Source organism: Argopecten irradians, chromosome 4 (assembly GCF_041381155.1).
Source record: "Argopecten irradians isolate NY chromosome 4, Ai_NY, whole genome shotgun sequence".
NCBI classification, from domain to species: domain Eukaryota; kingdom Metazoa; phylum Mollusca; class Bivalvia; order Pectinida; family Pectinidae; genus Argopecten; species Argopecten irradians.
In genome coordinates, this window is record NC_091137.1 from 42,836,279 (window position 1) to 42,857,369 (window position 21,091).

The 21,091-nt window shown below is 34.9% G+C and overlaps 1 protein-coding gene across 2 annotated transcripts; it reads left to right on the forward strand.

The window, feature by feature from the left end:
• The first annotated feature begins 1,529 nt into the window (after window positions 1-1,529).
• Window positions 1,530-20,834, forward strand: LOC138321746 (medium-chain specific acyl-CoA dehydrogenase, mitochondrial-like). 2 transcript variants are annotated; one of them, XM_069265676.1, is made up of 13 exons: window positions 1,530-1,655; window positions 2,856-2,964; window positions 3,596-3,693; window positions 3,843-3,912; window positions 4,313-4,413; window positions 9,897-9,977; window positions 10,481-10,717; window positions 11,398-11,469; window positions 11,736-11,804; window positions 12,614-12,709; window positions 13,956-14,132; window positions 18,732-18,803; window positions 19,871-20,834. In XM_069265676.1, the coding sequence occupies exons 1-13, from the start codon at window positions 1,638-1,640 to the stop codon at window positions 19,946-19,948; spliced, it is 1,278 nt and encodes a 425-aa protein (XP_069121777.1). In that variant the 5' UTR covers window positions 1,530-1,637; the 3' UTR covers window positions 19,949-20,834. The 2 variants fall into 2 exon arrangements, with proteins under 2 accessions (XP_069121777.1, XP_069121776.1); XM_069265675.1 differs by lacking the exons at window positions 18,732-18,803; window positions 19,871-20,834 and adding exons at window positions 15,651-15,722; window positions 16,791-17,766 and having other exon boundaries at window positions 1,531-1,655.
• The last annotated feature ends 257 nt before the right edge of the window (window positions 20,835-21,091 follow it).

The window sequence follows — 21,091 nt, forward strand, 5'->3', positions numbered from 1 at the left end:
GTCATAATTAAGGACGAAAAGACCATTTGTTGTTCTGTATAAATCTGACAGCAGCATTCATAAAGCGATCTTTAGGAAAAAAAGTAAAATAAATGAATGTATTTATATATATATGTAAATGAATAAATAGATCTACACAACATTTTTACATATTTTTTCCTGACCTATACCCATTATAGCTGCTCTTTCACATGAGCTGAGACAAAAGTACGACAAGCAATTGCAATATGTTTAAATATTTCCCATTATTTAGTATGCGTGCCATGCAGTATGGCAAGCCTGGCAAGTTACTTTTTATTCCAAATTTCCGATATCGGAAATTCTAATTCCGATATGGCGAATTATATTGCCGATATCGGAAATTGAATTTCCCATATCGGAAATTACTTTTAATTTCTGTTATCAGAAATTCTAATTCTGATATCGGAAATCCCAATTCTGATATATTGGAAATTCTATTTCTCATGTTGGGAATTAGAAAACAAATTTCAATATCAGAAATAATTTTTCCGATACCAGGAATTAAATTTCCGATATCGGAAATCCAAGTTATTCTACCATGCAAATAACGTTATTGCAGCAGAATGAGAGTGAATTTCTGATATCGGGAATTGAATTTCTGATATCTGAAATTCAATTTCTGTTATCAGGAATTATTAAGATTTTCCGATATCGGGAGAGAAATTTTCCATAATTATCAGAATTAGAATTTCTGATATGGATAATTATTTTCTAATTCCTGATATAAAAAGTAGAATTTCCGATATCGGAAATAGAATTTCCGATAACGGAATTAGTATTTCCGATGTCGGAATTAGAATTCCCAATATCGGAATTAGAATTAATAGAATAAAAAGTAACTTAGCTTGCCATAATGCAGTGCTATTAATTAACTGACGTTGACACCGAATAAATTTTCTTTGGTTTCTTTCTAAGATGGCCGAACATATGTGAAAACAAACAAATATATATACATAAAATAGCCCTAGCTATATAGATCTATAAATCAGCACACACCCCATTAAGTAATTACGACATAAAAACTGTACATGTAGGCCTACTTTTACTTTAATCATTAAGGCTGTGTTAATCCAAAGTTAAAGTTTGCATTTTGTTAACTATGGAGCTTTATCTGATCTAGTGAGATGAAAACGTTTAGTTCTAAACCCATAGTCCATTATGTAGCCACACTAATGATATCAAAAGTAGTTTTAATATGGACAAATAGAATGGTAAATTATTCATATTTGTAACATGTTGTATCAATCTACTTGACCTTTTTTCGAAAATATTTGAACATGTGTTAAAATACACATAAGATATAGCAGAAACATATATACATATATGTTTCTGGATATAGCTTGCACTTTGGACTTCATATTCTATCAGAAGTTAAAGTTTGTTCTAAGGTATTATGCTCATATTATTAATTCGTTAATTTTGTTAATATTATTTGACATATATATCCAGATATTGAGATTTCGGTAAAACAATATGTAATTTTATCCCTGAAACGTACACTATTGGAAAATACATCTTAATCATTTAAGTTTTGTGATATGCTTCTCGACAGTAAGTTTTATGAAACAGAACATAGTTGAGCAGACGGTGTCGGAACTCTTCATTTGGAGGTAAAAATGGCGTCACTCGGACAGGTAAGTTGCTGTTGCAGAAGACTTTGCACAAAAAATAAGCTCGTTGTCTCCATTCATATTGAGTTTATAAAAGTCGGTTTCAGAGTGTGACGAATGTTGATATTCATAATTTCGTTTCTCGATGTTTACTGATATTAACTTTAAAAGTTCGCGTTGGTCTGTTGGTTACACAACCCTGGCAGTTAAACCTTGGCCGTTTTCGTTTATTCGGAACAACCGGTTCGAACTTTGATTAAAGTCATTATTTCAAAGGCTCTTCTGAAAACAATATACAATCACCAGGCCCGTCTTTAATTAATAAACGAACAACTAGGTTCAACCAGTCAAACCGTATAATCGAAAACGGCCACAACTCGGCACAAGCTAGCTACATTGTATGTTCAGAACAACCGGTTCGATCGTTGGTTAAAGTCATTATTTTAAGTGTTAATCCTGGCGGACCTGCATTTTTTGATACAGGCCTGTGAGGGCTTTGTCAAACCTCGTCTGAAAACAATATAAAATCACCAGGTCCGTATTTAATTAATAAACGAACAACTAACAAAGTCCAATCACAGGCCAGGGCCATGTATAGTTTCAATATGAAAAAAATAGCCAGAAATACATATAAAATATTTTATATGTATTTCTGGCTATTTTTTCATATAGAAACTATACATGGCCCTGTTGTCCAACCAGTCAAACTGCATAATCAAAAACGGCCAAGGCCTACCTGATATTCCAGGCATTATTAATTAACGTTAGGCCTACGTGTTAGAACTATCACAACTTCGAACATTTAGGCCAATAATATTGGATCACACCAGATACGTGTTATTTTTGTCACGGCACTAGATATATGGCTTACTAGTATGCTACCACCACTAAATATACCACCACTAAATAATTAGCCTATTGCTCACAACAAATAATGTTTTTCCAAATATGTTAGTAGAGGTAACTTAATTTTTAAAGGACTCTTAATTGTGTGTGATATATTATTGGTGAATTTATATTGACATGAAGCTAGAAATATCACAACAGGTGTATTTTAAAACTTAACAGATTACATTTATAATTTTTTACTCCTCAAACATGTTCCTTCTTTGGTTTTTATAAATGCATGTATTTTGTGATTATTAATCAATCAATGTTCGTATTATGATGTCCTGCAATTTTGTCACTGTACTTATTATATGGAAGTTTACTTGTTTATTAAAGGTTGCTCGTCATTTCCGGGGTTTGACCCGGAAAGGATTTTCATCACTACGGTCGTTCTCAGCTGGAAATAGACTTAATACAGCAGAGTCAGGACCTGGAATCGGTTTTGGTATGATACATATATAAATGTACACACAAAGGAAAGATACTATTTTTGGGAAAGCATCAAGTTTATTTGATACCAGGGGTCAAGAAAATCTGAAATCTATATATTGTTTAATGTTTATATCAAATCATTATGTAGGTAGGCAATAGTCTGTTTACATCATGTTTTCTTTCCAGTAGAATTCATTAAAAACTTTCCTGATTTTGTACCAAGATGCTCATATATAGTAACTACATTGTAGTTTGCCATGGCCAGAAGTCCAAGATGGTGCCATGGTAGCCATGTTTACAAAAAAAATAAAATATTTTAAACATCTCTAATAATTAAAAGTAAATTGCCACCAGTCCTGCAAAACATTTGAGATTTTGAACAACACTAGAATCATGCACTAAGTATATGTAAGTACATGAATAGTCTATATAATGTTTCTTAGGTCTGGGCGCTTTTGCAGATATAGTTTATTTTTATCTAATAAATCCAGGATATTACATTGACAAGAAAAATTTTATGTTTGAAATTTTAGAAATTCATGTACATATACACTGTAATAAATCAATCTTAAAAGAACAATATTAATTAATTCTTACTTAATAACATACTTATTTTAACATATTAATATGCTTAATGTTTTTAGCATTGTCTGAAACGCAACTGGAGTATCAAGAAACAGCCAGAAAGTTTGCACGAGAGGAGATTATCCCAGTTGCTCCACATCATGACAGAACAGGAGAGGTAAAGAACTCATGAAGTGAAAAGAGAAACAAGATTTAATTATCATATAACTTGGTCTTCAGTTTCCCAATACCTTATTCTTCGAAATGTTTAAAGAAGGAAGCATATAGATTACATGTATCTTGTTAAAATCAATCTTTATATTTCAGTACCCTTGGGATGTGATAAAAAAGGCATGGGGTCTTGGACTCATAAACTCACATATACCAGAAAAGTATGGTAAGTTGAAAAATATTTTGCGATAGAAAACATCCCATAAAATATATATGTCCTATAATAAGAAATATCAGTCATCGTTTATATCAGACTGGATGCGTTGATACGGGGATTCGAGATATCAAAACTACTTGGGTAAAATATGATTTCCTGTCAATTAGTCCCACCATCCAGTGATTACGACGTCATCATTTAACATGATTTTTGTGACGTCATAATCACCGGAAAGTGGGACTAATCAACTGTAAATCATATTTTACTCAAGTCATTTTGGGATCTAGAAAAAAATCCTTATTAAATTGTTATATCAATGCGTCATAGATTTGTGATTTGGCATTAATTGATTAAAAAAAATAACACCCATCACATTCTATTAAAAAGTACATGTTCATGAATATTTTAGGTGGCCTTGGTCTCGGAATTCTGGACACATGTATCATAACAGAGGAGATGGCATATGGATGTACAGGTATACAGACAGCCATAGAAGCAAACTCACTGGGGGTAGGTGTACAAAGCAGGCAAACTCATGATCACTTCTGGTATATACTCTAATCTGGCCTTGTACAAATCTTACACAACCATAGAGGCAAATTTACTGGGGGTAGGTGTACAAAGCAGGCAAACTCATGATCACTTCTGGTATATACTCTAATCTGGCCTTGTACAAATCTTACACAACCATAGAGGCAAATTTACTGGGGGTAGGTGTACAAAGCAGGCAAACTCATGATCACTTCTGGTATATACTCTAATCTGGCCTTGTACAAATCTTACACAACCATAGAGGCAAATTTACTGGGGGTAGGTGTACAAAGCAGGCAAACTCATGATCACTTCTGGTATATACTCTAATCTGGCCTTGTACAAATCTTACACAACCATAGAGGCAAATTTACTGGGGGTAGGTGTACAAAGCAGGCAAACTCATGATCACTTCTGGTATATACTCTAATCTGGCCTTGTACAAATCTTACACAACCATAGAGGCAAATTTACTGGGGGTAGGTGTACAAAGCAGACAAACTCATGATAACTTATGGTATATACTCTAATCTGGCCTTGTACAAATCTTACACAACCACAGAGGCAAATTTACCTGGGGGTAGGTGTACAAAGCAGGCACACTCATGATCACTTCTGGTATTTACTCTAATCTGGCCTTGTACAAATCTTACACAACCATAGAGGCAAATTTACTGGGGGTAGGTGTACAAAGCAGACAAACTCATGATCACTTCTGGTATATACTCTAATCTGGCCTTGTACAAATCTTACACAACCATAGAGGCAAATTTACTGGGGGTAGGTGTACAAAGCAGGCAAACTCATGATCACTTCTGGTATATACTCTAATCTGGCCTTGTACAAATCTTACACAACCATAGAGGCAAATTTACTGGGGGTAGGTGTACAAAGCAGACAAACTCATGATCACTTCTGGTATATACTCTAATCTGGTCTTGTACAAATCTTACACAACCATAGAGGCAAATTTACTGGGGGTAGGTGTACAAAGCAGGCAAACTCATGATCACTTCTGGTATATACTCTAATCTGGCCTTGTACAAATCTTACTCAACCATAGAGGCAAATTTACTGGGGGTAGGTGTACAAAGCAGGCAAACTCATGATCACTTCTGGTATATACTCTAATCTGGCCTTGTACAAATCTTACACAACCATAGAGGCAAATTTACTGGGGGTAGGTGTACAAAGCAGGCAAACTCATGATCACTTCTGGTATTTACTCTAATCTGGCCTTGTACAAATCTTACACAACCATAGAGGCAAATTTACTGGGGGTAGGTGTACAAAGCAGACAAACTCATGATCACTTCTGGTATTTACTCTAATCTGGCCTTGTACAAATCTTACACAACCATAGAGGCAAATTTACTGGGGGTAGGTGTACAAAGCAGGCAAACTCATGATCACTTCTGGTATATACTCTAATCTGGTCTTGTACAAATCTTACACAACCATAGAGGCAAATTTACTGGGGGTAGGTGTACAAAGCAGGCAAACTCATGATCACTTCTGGTATATACTCTAATCTGGCCTTGTACAAATCTTACACAACCATAGAGGCAAATTTACTGGGGGTAGGTGTACAAAGCAGACAAACTCATGATCACTTCTGGTATATACTCTAATCTGGCCTTGTACAAATCTTACACAACCATAGAGGCAAATTTACTGGGGGTAGGTGTACAAAGCAGGCAAACTCATGATCACTTCTGGTATATACTCTAATCTGGCCTTGTACAAATCTTACACAACCATAGAGGCAAATTTACTGGGGGTAGGTGTACAAAGCAGGCAAACTCATGATCACTTCTGGTATATACTCTAATCTGGCCTTGTACAAATCTTACACAACCATAGAGGCAAATTTACTGGGGGTAGGTGTACAAAGATTTAGAGACAAACTCATGATCACTTCTGGTATATACTCTAATCTGGCCTTGTACAAATCTTACACAACCATAGAGGCAAATTTACTGGGGGTAGGTGTACAAAGCAGGCAAACTCATGATCACTTCTGGTATATACTCTAATCTGGTCTTGTACAAATCTTACACAACCATAGAGGCAAATTTACTGGGGGTAGGTGTACAAAGCAGACAAACTCATGATCACTTCTGGTATATACTCTAATCTGGCCTTGTACAAATCTTACACAACCATAGAGGCAAATTTACTGGGGGTAGGTGTACAAAGCAGACAAACTCATGATCACTTCTGGTATATACTCTAATCTGGTCTTGTACAAATCTTACACAGCCATAGAGGCAAATTTACTGGGGGTAGGTGTACAAAGCTTTTACAGGCAAACTCATGATCACTTATGGTATATACTCTAATCTGGCCTTGTACAAATCTTACACAGCCATAGAGGCAAATTTACTGGGGGTAGGTGTACAAAGCAGGCAAACTCATGATCACTTCTGGTATATACTCTAATCTGGCCTTGTACAAATCTTACACAACCATAGAGGCAAATTTACTGGGGGTAGGTGTACAAAGATTTAGAGACAAACTCATGATCACTTCTGGTATATACTCTAATCTGGCCTTGTACAAATCTTACACAACCATAGAGGCAAATTTACTGGGGGTAGGTGTACAAAGCAGACAAACTCATGATCACTTCTGGTATTTACTCTAATCTGGTCTTGTACAAATCTTACACAACCATAGAGGCAAATTTACTGGGGGTAGGTGTACAAAGCAGGCAAACTCATGATCACTTCTGGTATATACTCTAATCTGGCCTTGTACAAATCTTACACAACCATAGAGGCAAATTTACTGGGGGTAGGTGTACAAAGCAGACAAACTCATGATCACTTCTGGTATATACTCTAATCTGGCCTTGTACAAATCTTACACAACCACAGAGGCAAATTTACTGGGGGTAGGTGTACAAAGCAGGCAAACTCATGATCACTTCTGGTATATACTCTAATCTGGCCTTGTACAAATCTTACACAACCATAGAGGCAAATTTACTGGGGGTAGGTGTACAAAGCAGGCAAACTCATGATCACTTCTGGTATTTACTCTAATCTGGCCTTGTACAAATCTTACACAACCACAGAGGCAAATTTACTGGGGGTAGGTGTACAAAGCAGGCAAACTCATGATCACTTCTGGTATATATTCTAATCTGGTCTTGTACAAATCTTACACAGCCATAGAGGCAAATTTACTGGGGGTAGGTGTACAAAGCTTTTACAGGCAAACTCATGATCACTTCTGGTATTTACTCTAATCTGGCCTTGTACAAATCTTACACAACCATAGAGGCAAATTTACTGGGGGTAGGTGTACAAAGCAGACAAACTCATGATCACTTCTGGTATATACTCTAATCTGGCCTTGTACAAATCTTACACAACCATAGAGGCAAATTTACTGGGGGTAGGTGTACAAAGCAGACAAACTCATGATCACTTCTGGTATATACTCTAATCTGGCCTTGTACAAATCTTACACAGCCATAGAGGCAAATTTACTGGGGGTAGGTGTACAAAGCAGGCAAACTCATGATCACTTCTGGTATATACTCTAATCTGGCCTTGTACAAATCTTACACAACCACAGAGGCAAATTTACTGGGGGTAGGTGTACAAAGCAGGCAAACTCATGATCACTTCTGGTATATACTCTAATCTGGCCTTGTACAAATCTTACACAACCATAGAGGCAAATTTACTGGGGGTAGGTGTACAAAGCTTTTACAGGCAAACTCATGATCACTTCTGGTATATACTCTAATCTGGCCTTGTACAAATCTTACACAGCCATAGAGGCAAATTTACTGGGGGTAGGTGTACAAAGCAGGCAAACTCATGATCACTTCTGGTATATACTCTAATCTGGCCTTGTACAAATCTTACACAACCATAGAGGCAAATTTACTGGGGGTAGGTGTACAAAGCTTTTACAGGCAAACTCATGATCACTTCTGGTATATACTCTAATCTGGCCTTGTACAAATCTTACACAGCCATAGAGGCAAATTTACTGGGGGTAGGTGTACAAAGCAGGCAAACTCATGATCACTTCTGGTATATACTCTAATCTGGCCTTGTACAAATCTTACACAACCATAGAGGCAAATTTACTGGGGGTAGGTGTACAAAGCAGGCAAACTCATGATCACTTCTGGTATATACTCTAATCTGGCCTTGTACAAATCTTACACAACCATAGAGGCAAATTTACTGGGGCTAGGTGTACAAAGCTTTTACAGGCAAACTCATGATCACTTATGGTATATATTCTAATCTGGCCTTGTACAAATCTTACACAACCACAGAGGCAAATTTACTGGGGGTAGGTGTACAAAGCTTTTACAGGCAAACTCATGATCACTTATGGTATATACTCTAATCTGGCCTTGTACAAATCTTACACAGCCATAGAAGCAAATTTACTGGGGGTAGGTGTACAAAGCTTTTACAGGCAAACTCATGATCACTTCTGGTATATACTCTAATCTGGCCTTGTACAAATCTTACACAACCATAGAGGCAAATTTACTGGGGGGTAGGTGTACAAAGCTTTTACAGGCAAACTCATGATCACTTATGGTATATACTCTAATCTGGCCTTGTACAAATCTTACACAGCCATAGAAGCAAATTTACTGGGGGTAGGTGTACAAAGCTTTTACAGACAAACTCATGATCACTTCTGGTATATACTCTAATCTGGCCTTGTACAAATCTTACACAGCCATAGAGGCAAATTTACTGGGGGTAGGTGTACAAAGCTTTTACAGGCAAACTCATGATCACTTCTGGTATATACTCTAATCTGGCCTTGTACAAATCTTACACAGCCATAGAGGCAAATTTACTGGGGTTAGGTGTACGAAGCTTTTACAGGCAAACTCATGATCACTTATGGTATATACTCTAATCTGGCCTTGTACAAATCTTACACAACCATAGAGGCAAATTTACTGGGGGTAGGTGTACAAAGCAGACAAACTCATGATCACTTCTGGTATTTACTCTAATCTGGCCTTGTACAAATCTTACACAACCATAGAGGCAAATTTACTGGGGGTAGGTGTACAAAGCTTTTACAGGCAAACTCATGATTACTTATGTTATATATTCTAATCTGGCCTTGTACAAATCTTACACAGCCATTGAGACAAACTCATTGGGGTAGATGTATAAATGTACACTTACTGTACATTCTCTAATTTGTACAAATCTTAACACCACAGATGCAAACTCACAGACACTTGAAGTATTGTCCAATTTTACCTTGTACTGATCTTAGTTTAGTAGTAAATTTTAAAGGACAGACTACTAATAGAAACTTAATATTTGAGGTGGAATATTTAATTTGAATGCTATGAATCTCAGCTTGAGTATAAGGGTTGTTCAATCAATTTAATCGGGAATAAATAACACAATTACTCAATAGTTATTCATTGATTTTGTAAATGTTTCTTTTTTAAGCAAATGCCTGTGATTCTTGCTGGAAATGAAGAACAACAAAAGAAATACCTTGGACGAATGATGGAAGAGCCCCTCATGTGTGTAAGTAAAAAATATACTGTAATTGTCAAAGCAAAGAGTTCTAGTTTAATGATGTATTGTACTGTTTCAATATTGCATAAGTATGTTAAAAATTACACCATAGCATTAGGAAAAAAATCCAGGTAAATGTCATGATATATTTAAAAGCATATTTTCATATGTCCAAAAACATAACAGAATTTAATAATTTAGGCTTAGAATTTATTTGTTTAGGGGCCTACTCTAACTGTTAAAATAAAAGAAAATAGATCATGGGCCTTTTAATGGTTCAAAACATCACAGCTATTCTCCCAATGAACATTACAGTTATTCTCCCAATGAAGATTTTAAACACAAATCAACAAATTTTATACACAAATCAACAAATTTTATACTTAAATCCACAGATTTTATACTTAAATCCACAGATTTTATACTTAAATCCACAGATTCAAGAATTAATGATCAATTATTTGTTCAAGGATTGATATCCTCGGTTCTAGAATTGACTTAAATGTTGACAGGCCTACTGTGTGACGGAGCCTGGGGCAGGATCAGACGTGGCTGGTATAAAGACAAAAGCGGTGAAGAAAGGAAACGAGTATGTACTCAATGGCAGTAAGATGTGGATCACAAATGGAGGTGTGGCTAACTGGTACTTTGTTCTGGCTCGTACAGGGGATTCTAGCACGTCGGCGGGGAAAGCCTTCACAGGATTTATTGTGGATGCTAACACTCCAGGCATTACTGTGGGCAGAAAAGTAAGAAACAAAAACCATAGCTTAATCTACTGCCATTATAATTTAGGCCCTCATTAAATCTCAAAATTATCTCACTTTTGAAAAGCTTGAAAGAGTCGATGTATATTGAATAAGATGAACTTGAAAATACATGTAGTGGAAAGATTTTAACAATGGTTTCTGATTTTGAAAACTATGTGAAATGGACAAGGTTATCAGTAGAAGGTTACAGAATTAAATAATTAGGATTAACTGACCAAACACCCACAGGGGACTGTCACATTATACAAAGATAGGGCCTTTTACCTTAACTCTCTTATGATAATAAATAAATACATCCCTCATGTACTGTGACAGACCCCAGTGCAAACATCAAGGTTGAAAAGTCAAAGACATTTAAGTCTTTTGGCAAACAATCCAAATTTTGTACCTTTTTACAGATGAATACTGTTTAAGTTGGTAGCTGAGTCAAATGACCTTTCATGAGGGTCAGGTGTGAGATGATAAAAGATACTTTAATGGAAACTGCAAATCAAGGAAAAGATGTTTATATTGTACTATAAAATCATTGGGTCGAAGGTCAATGCAACCTTTTGTACTTTTCACTGATAAACATATTTGTTATTATTTAGAATTTTGTTGTGTTTATGAACAAGGACTTAAACTTAACGAATTTGTTTCCTTTTTTTTTCGTGTCCTAGGAAATGAACATGGGCCAAAGGGCATCCGATACCAGAGGAATCACATTTGACGATGTTGTAGTCCCTGCTGAGGTATTGATATAAAGAATCTTAAATGTTTTTGGTTAATTAAGATAATTAAAGCATCAAAGCAACTGAAAATGGAAATTATCAAGGTTGTTGATTATTTTAGCATCATTTTGTTTAAAAAAATAATAGTAGAAATGAAAATCTTTCAAAAACCTATCGGATTAGAATTTAACATAAAAATTACAAAGACTGTATGTCAACTACTGTCTTGTCGTCAGTATTGTTTAACTAATGAGCCCCTTGGATAACATAAACATGCTGTTTTACAGAACGTGCTGACTGCTGAAGGAGCTGGCTTTAAGGTTGCCATGGGGGCCTTCGACAAAACAAGACCACCAGTGAGTTCTCTATTATTATGTCTTTGCATATTACAGAGTTACTTCCCTTGCATTATTTTCTCGGTGAAATTATCGTGATTTTCTCTAAAAAGTATGTTGTTATGTAAACACAAGATGTTGAAATCAATACCTAGTACCTGAAAGGGAAGATAACTCTGTAATATGCTTACACAGGATAATGTCAATCAGTGATAGGAGACATATATAAGTATTCCTGAAGGTTAGTTCAATTGCGTCATCTGAAAAAACACCTTAAACAGCAAAATTTGCAGTGTACTTGTACAAGTATTATTATATTAAGCATTTTAATCTGTTCTGCAGTTATGCCACCTTTATGACCCCCACATGGTGTCCTGAGGCACTTTCTAGTTCTTCTTCAGAGAATTTTTTTCAAACCATTACGATATGGGTGAAAGATTTGACTAAATGCTGAGTTTAATGGTTTTGAATTATCTTTTTATATTGTGTCAGTGTTATGTTAAATTTTGCAAAACCTAAAATCTCAGTACTTTAAACTATTAAACACAAATCCATGTAAATATATTTTGTATAAAACCTGTAGTATACTGAAAGTGTTGCTGAACAATTAAGTTTTATAGATTTTGCTTTGATTCATAGATCAAATGTCTGTTCCAGATATCAAAAAGGGTATGTAATTGATCCCTAAAAAATGCAAGCTTTAAAGGGATATGCATAACACTTTCTGATCTCAAGGTCATTTAAGTTACTTTTTATGATCCGGATATCATTAAAGGGAAAAAAATAAGAATAAGATATGGCTGTCACTAAAATTTTCTATTTGTGAACAGGTGGCAGCAGGTGCGACAGGACTTGCACAGAGAGCATTAGACGAAGCGACCAAGTACTCAATGGAGAGGAAAACCTTTGGAAAGTATATCTGTGAGGTAAGACTAGAATCATTCTTTGATATTTTCTATGTTAATATTAAGCTCACTGCTATTTAGAAGCATATTAGCTTTTGCTAAAGTATGCATCTGAGTAATGCTACTTTTATATCAAAAAGGAGTTTTCCAAATTATTGACAGTGACCTTTTCCTTGTTTCATATAAATGAAGAGTAAGGCTATTCAAGGATAGCACCCCCATAGTCTGCGACTTTAAGCACTAGTGCGATGCCCATGACTAGTAATTTTACAGCTGGACTAGTAATGAACTAGCCAATTGGTCTAATGTCATGGCTCCCCATTTGATTAATATTGTTAAATGCTACATTTACAATAGCGGTGGTCAATTGTATTTTTCAACACATTTTGAGTGCATTCTTTCTGCGATTATTTCAGTCCAAATGCATCATTTTGTGAGAATTTGTGTTTACGAAAGCATCCAGACTGCAATAGGGGTAAAAATTGTAAACTGATCATGACTGACTTTGAAGTGCTGAAGCAAAACGGCTGTATATTTAATTTGAACTAGATTAAATAGTCGGACTAGTAAAATTTTGGGGTTTACTAGTCCAAATGCAGTGAAAAAAATTTGTGTCACAGTGGATATATTTATATCTATTTGATTTATTGTATAGGGGTAAAAATTGTAAACTGATCATGACTGAATTTGAAGTGCTGAAGCAAAACGGCTGTATATTTAATTTGAACTAGATTAAATAGTCGGACTAGCAAAATTTTGGGGTTTACTAGTCCAAATGCAGTGAAAAAAATTAGCGTCACAGACTGCCCCCATATTTGCATACTTTTGCAATCTAAATTTTCAAATGATTGACATATGTATTGTATACCCTCTTGTGACCGTTCCATCTTAATGGTGAATGGGACACATCATCATTCACATTATAACAATAAGCAGTTAATTCAACCCCCTACCTGAATTCTGAATGCTTAGCAGAAGTAGTAACTTTCACTTTTAAAGACTCTCACAGTGTCTTAGTGACGTCATTGGACAAAATCTAGAATGTTAAACTGATCAACTCAAAGCCAAAAATGAGATGGTGTCAGGAGGAAAGAAACCTATCTGAAAAAAATAAACTTCCAGGTCTCTTTTTGTTGCCTTGTACAATTACGGTACATCAGCTGAAATTCTATCTGCATTGAATTTTGCAGTGTACTTTATATTACTAAGATACTATAATTTAAAAATGAGTACCATATTATTGCATGCTTCTTGGTTTCTTTATCAGCACCAAGCCGTTGCATTCCTGCTAGCTGATATGGTGATTGGTGTGGAGTCTGCCCGACTTGCCACATATCGATCAGCATGGGAGATCGACCAGGGCAGACGCAACACATACTACGCCTCAATAGCAAAGGCTCTGGCTGGAGATGTGGCTAACAAGGCCGCTACAGATGCTGTACAGGTGAGATGTGAGGTTGTGGTTTGATGAGATTAACGTCCTATAAGGATGTACACCTCTGAGAAGTCAAAATTTTCTTGTGTTAAACTTTTTTTCTCATATAGATTTTTGGAAAAAGGAGTTCATACCATAAAAGAAAATGGAAGAAAAAACATATGTCCGTGTGCTCGTTTTTGAGCTTTTGTCACTCAAAGAGACCTAGTTGACAAAATATTGGACTTTATGGGAATTTTGCCGTTTTGACCATATAAGATAGAAATTAAAGCCATAATTTCCTAATGAGGTGTTTGATATGTATGAATGCTTGTAGAATTCATTTTCTAGTAGTTTTCTTTAAAAATATACCAGTTTTGATCAATTAGACTAATATTTTTTTCTCAGAATAACAACATATGCTACCCCTACCCCTTAATTTTGTGCTGCAAAATGCACCATTTTCAGCCATTTTTGCCAAATTTAACCCTTTATAGAAAAAGTTTTGGTATTAAATTTTTGTTAATATTTTGCATATCAATAGGGAAACGGTTGTTCTTTCTAAATCAGGAAGAAAAATTGGGGGTCCGTTTGCTTACTTTTTTGCCCCATTTGAATTTTTGTTATTTTTCAGTATTTTAGAGTAAAAACTAAAAGTGCCCAAGTTACCATTAAATGTAAAAATAAAGTCACAAAAGTGTATCGTTTCACATATTAATGCTCAATATTTTAATTACTACGAACCTAGTAACGATTTGCAGCAAAAATGAGCTAAATACAGCTAAAAATGCTGGCGCAGTGATGATTTAAGTAAATACAATTTCAGTAAAAAATGGTAAAACTGTGGCTCTACTTGAAGCGAAAAAGACACAATTTCAAAATGGCCGCCAAATGGGCCATTTCTTAATATCCCCGTATTAAAAAATCTACTAAAAATAGAAATGTAATTTTTTGACAAAATTTATATCTGGCAACTTGCTACAGATATTGATAAATTATATTTGAAAATCTCATAACTTCTTTGATCTATGTTGAAACGAGACTTCAACGGGACTGAAACCTTAGAATAATACAACCTTAACAGCCAGGGTTATTTAAGGACATGCCTGGTTTGTTGATGGAGAAAGATAGAGTAGGCGGAGAAAAATCGCTGATTAGCCGTCAGTTCCTTGCAACTGGCCCACATGAGATTCATCTCGGGATGGAGGGTTAATGGAAATATGTCACTACCAATTAGCCACTGCGAGTTGGCTGTATATAGGAAGGTAAAATAATGCACAAACCATGGCTATATATAGGAAGGTAAAATAAAGTAAATGGTTTGCATTTTGATAGTGTTTTATTTTACAGTGTATTATGAAAAAGTAGGAGCATTTAAGAGAATGTATAAGTGGTTTAATTAAAAACCATCATTGTAAAAATACATCTGCTTGTTTTTACAACCCAAGAACAAAATCATGTGTTAAAAAATAAAGTTTGATACAATTTCAGATAAAGTTATTGCACCAACTTATGAGTGATATAACTTGTGCTTTCTTCATGACTCAGGTATTTGGTGGAAATGGGTTCAACTCTGACTATCCTGCTGAAAAACTAATGAGGGATGCCAAAATCTACCAGGTAAGTTTGTTGCTTATTATGCTTTATACCTTAGTAGCCTCAAATCCTTTATACTTTAATTCTGAAATTTGGACAATAGGACTTGTAGGAGGTAAACATTTCTGAGCAGTATTTTGGTCTACTATAGAAAGTGAAACCTGTTTAATCCGACACCAAGTCAAACATGTCACTGTACCACATTCCTGTGAACAACAATAGTCAACAACAATACCTGACTTTACCGACAATCTGTGTTATCTGACCAAATAACTATCCAAGATGTCGGATCCGATTAGACAGGTTTCACTGTATTCAAACAATATTATACAGGTTTTTGATTAGGTGTCATGACACAACATATTTCAAAGCCAATAAAATATGTTGACACTACTATTAAAGTGAACAGTCGGGCAAGAATGGCTAAAGTGGGTAAAAATGGTGTGAATGTATCCAGTATAATTTCTTATGAAATGGAAAAATAAAATCTCTCATCAAAATCTGTCTGCGTACGAAGAAATTAATTTAAAGTATGGGAATTCTAAAACGTCCTCCCGGCTCACTATGTCCGTGGTTACATTTCCACACAGCCTCGCTTTCGATGCTTTCAACTTTTCTTTACTTTAATGGTCAGAACTGGGAAACTAAGCAGAACTTGACCGTCGTATTAATATGTGAGAACTTTTGGAAGGCCAATGAACGCATTTAGACTGGTTTTCTTTGCCCGACTATTCACTTTAAGCTGTGAAATGTAGAATTTAAATTCAGCTTCTGGTAAATATCAGCTGCAACATCGTAGCTCTATAGACTTCTTAACAGATAATGATGTTGTATTCAAACAACCAAAGTATCAAAGCCTGTGAGTGTATACCATATAGAAGGTCTTTTTAGCGGGGATATTTTCACGATTTTGCAGGACATTGCGGGAAAAAAAAATCGCAAAATATTATGAAATGGTTGAATTGCAAAAATTCAAAACAACTTTAATTTTGTTTTCTCATTTTTAGATCAAATAATGATATTTTTTACCCGAGAAATATTTGTTTTTTTTTTGGAACATTGACATGTACCTGGTTTTGTCTTTTACTCCAGATCTATGAAGGTACTGCCCAGATCCAGAGGGTGATAATTTCCAGGGAACATCTGACAACAGCTAAACAAGCCTATTAACCTTGTCAGTGGCCAAAAACATACTTGTGAGGTTGTACGGTTGATATAATTTGTGTCAGTGTATTAGTGAAGTGATATGAAATGAATGTGTTGTTTTGTGAATAGATCAAGAGACTTCTGAAGTCATGGAACAAAATCTATATGTGAACTCTTAAACACTTCCAGCAATTTAGAAATTTACAAAGAGTATCCCAGTTATTCATGTATTGTGTAAGGAATTTAAAGCTTTAATGAATTAACTTTTAATACATGTACAAAATAATTGTGATTTAAAACAAGTAACAGTATTTCTATGTGTCATGTATATATATAGAGTGATAGTATGTAAATAATTCTCAGAATATTTCCTGGTAAGAGCGTACATATATATATATCAGGATAATATTTTTGAACTTGCACTCAGGACATTTCCGGGAAATGGTATGTTTGATGGCGTGTTACTGCTGTCATACAGTTATCTGTAAAGAGCCCTGTATTGTACTCAGCATTCTTACAATCAGTCTTATACAAAGAGGGAAGAAAAATCTAAACATATACAGGTAAACTACAGGTAAACATTTTCTTCGTAGCTTAGTTCAACTGCCTTGTAATATGTAATGTTTAATAATCTTCTGAAAGAATCCAAGATCAGTTTGTTATCCAATTCAATGTATGTGATTTATTTGATTCTTTAGTAAAACAATATTAGAGGTTGATTTTTTGCTCAATTGAAATAATCTGCAATACTGAATAAAAATCAAAGTAAGGATCAATTGTATGTCACAAACGGACCTGAGGTATTTGTTTGAAGAGTTCCATTTGTGATATATATCTATATTTATACAATGTTTACATTATTGGAACAATGGTATCATTTGAAAATTGATATTAAATTTAACACAAACTATATAATATTGATTTGTTGTAATGTTGTTTTTAAGCCTACGATCATCAGATTGTGGGTTTATCAAATCACCTTTTCAGCCATGGCCTTATTCATCTATATCTTACTACTACTAATTAAGTTATCTCCCTTGGTCCCTTATTGTGCATGTTCAACTTTTGGGCCACTTTGAAAACAAGATTGCCAGCTGCTGGCATCTTTTCCTCAACATTCCAAGGGTTACTATCACTCATTATATCCACCCCAGGAATTTGGTGTAGAAAAACTAAAGACAGTTTAGGAGAAAACAACTGACCAATCAACATACTTCAGTATCTTCCTTTGAAAATAAGAGACTGATGCATATTTTCAAAGCCACAATGTACCGTTATTTGAATCTCTGATTTTCAGCAAAGGACCTTGACTACATGTCTTACCTGTTTTCGTAAGCCTTTGGTTTTGCTATGACATATTCCTTATATCAACAGAGGTAACCCATGGAATGATCGAAAATGGCCATGAATAAGGACATGCCTGGTCTGTCGATGGAGAAAGCCAGAGTAGGCGGAGAAAAATCACTGATAAGCCGTCAGTTCCTTGCAACTGCCCCACATGAGATTCAAACTCGGGACTTCTAGATGGAGGGTTAATGGTAATATGTCACTTCCACTTGGCTACTTCGAGTTGGCTATATATAGGAAGGTAAAATAAAGCACAAACCATGGCTATATATAGGAAGGTAAAATAAAGAAAAAAGCAAATGGTTTGCATTTTGATAGTGTTTTATTTTACATTGTATTATGAAACAGAAGGAGCATTTTTAAGAGAATGTATAAGTGGTTTAATTAAAAACCATCATTGTAAAAAAACACGTCTGCTTGTTTTTACAACCCAAGAACAAAATCATGTGTTTGGTTAAAAAATAAAGTTTGATATAATTTCAGATAAAGTTATTGCACCAACTTATGAGTGATATAACTTGTGCTTTTTTCATGACTCAGGTATTTGGTGGAAATGGGTTCAACTCTGACTATCCTGCTGAAAAACTTATGAGGGATGCCAAAATCTACCAGGTAAGATTGTTGCTAATTATGCTTTATACCTTAATAGCCTCAAATCCTTTATACTTTAATTCTGAAATTTGGACAAAAGGAATTGTAGGAGGTTAACATTTCGGAGCAGTATTTTGGTCTACTATATAAAGTGAAACCTGTTTAATCCGACACCAAGTCAAACATGTCACTGTACCACATTCCTGTGAACAACAATAGTCAACAACAATACCTGACTTTACCGACAATCTGTGTTATCTGACCAAATAACTATCCAAGATGTCGGATCCGATTAGACAGGTTTCACTGTACAAAAACAATATTATTCAGGTTTTTGATAAGGTGTCATAACACAACATATTTCAAAGCCAAGAAAATATGTTGACACTACTATTAAAGTGAACAGTCGGGCAAGAATGGCTAAAGTGGGTAAAAATGGTGTGAATGTATCCAGTATAATTTCTTATGAAATGGAAAAATAAAATCTCTCATCAAAATCTGTCTGCGTACGAAGAAATTAATTTAAAGTATGGGAATTCTAAAACGTCCTCCCGGCTCACTATGTCCGTGGTTACATTTCCACACAGCCTCGCTTTCGATGCTTTCAACTTTTCTTTACTTTAATGGTCAGAACTGGGAAACTAAGCAGAACTTGACCGTCGTATTAATATGTGAGAACTTTTGGAAGGCCAATGAACGCATTTAGACTGGTTTTCTTTGCCCGACTATTCACTTTAAGCTGTGAAATGTAGAATTTAAATTCAGCTTCTGGTAAATATCAGCTGCAACATCGTAGCTCTATAGACTTCTTAACAGATAATGATGTTGTATTCAGACAACCAAAGTATCAAAGCCTGTGTGTGTATACCATATAGAAGGTCTTTTTAGCGGGGATATTTTCACGATTTTGCAGGACATTGCGGGAAAAAAAATCGCAAAATATTATGAAATGGTTGAATTGCAAAAATTCAAAACAACTTTAATTTTGTTTTCTCATTTTTAGATCAAATAATGATATTTTTTACCCGAGAAATATTTGGCTTTTTTTTGGAACATTGACATGTACCTGGTTTTGTCTTTTACTCCAGATCTATGAAGGTACTGCCCAGATCCAGAGGGTGATAATTTCCAGGGAACATCTGACAACAGCTAAACAAGCCTATTAACCTTGTCAATGGCCAAAAACATACTTGTGAGGTTGTACGGTTGATATAATTTGTATCAGTGTATTAGTGAAGTGATATGAACTGAATGTGTTGTTGTGTGAATAGATCTAGAGACTTCTGAAGTCATGGAACAAAATCTATATGTGAACTCTTAAACACTTCCAGCAATTTAGAAATTTACAAAGAGTATCCCAGTTATTCATGTATTGTGTAAGGAATTTAAAGCTTTAATGAATTAACTTTTAATACATGTACAAAATAATTGTGATTTAAAACAAGTAACAGTATTTCTATGTGTCATGTATATATATAGAGTGATAGTATGTAAATAATTCTCAGGATATTTCCTGGTAAGAGCGTATATATATATATATCAGGATGATATTTTTGAACTTGCACTCAGGACATTTTCGGGAAATGGTATGTTTGATGGCGTGTTATTGCTGTTATACAGTTATCTGTAAAGAGCCCTGTATTATACTCAGCATTCTTACAATCAATCTTATACAGAGAGGGAAGAAAAATCAAAACATATACAGGTAAACTTTTTCTTTGTAGCCTAGTTCAACTGCCTTGTAACTTGTAATGTTTAATAATCTTCTGAAAGAATCCAAGATCAGTTTGCTATCCAATACAATGTATGTGATTTAGTTGATTCATTAGTAAAACAATATTAGAGGTTGATTTTTTGCTCAATTGAAATAATCTGCAATACTGAATAAAAATCAAAGTAAGGATCAATGGTATGTCACAAACGGACATGAGGTATTTGTTTGAAGAGTGCCATTTGTGATATATATCTATATTTATACAATGTTTACATTATTGGAACAATGGTATCATTTGAAAATTGATATTAAATTTAACACAAACTATATAATATTGATTAGTTGTAATGTTGTTTTTAAGCCTACCATCATCAGATTGTGGGTTTATCAAATCACCTTTTCAGCCATGGCCTTATTCATCTACAGTAAAACCCCTTTAACTCGAACCCGGATTCCTCGAACACCCCCTATTCGTCGAACTGATTGTACGGTCCCGACCATCTCTCTATATAATCTAAGTAACAAAACCCCGGATAGCTCGAACAGCTATTCGTCGAATACCCCTTATTCCTCGAACAGAAATATGTCCCCGTTG

What these genes read in the sequence shown, in the direction of transcription:
- LOC138321746 (XM_069265676.1), top strand. An exon ending in ATCATGACAGAACAGGAGAG is followed by an intron (nt 3,694 to 3,842) that starts GTAAAGAACTCA and finishes TTTATATTTCAG; the next exon opens with TACCCTTGGGATGTGATAAA. An exon ending in GGGATGCCAAAATCTACCAG is followed by an intron (nt 18,804 to 19,870) that starts GTAAGATTGTTG and finishes CTTTTACTCCAG; the next exon opens with ATCTATGAAGGTACTGCCCA.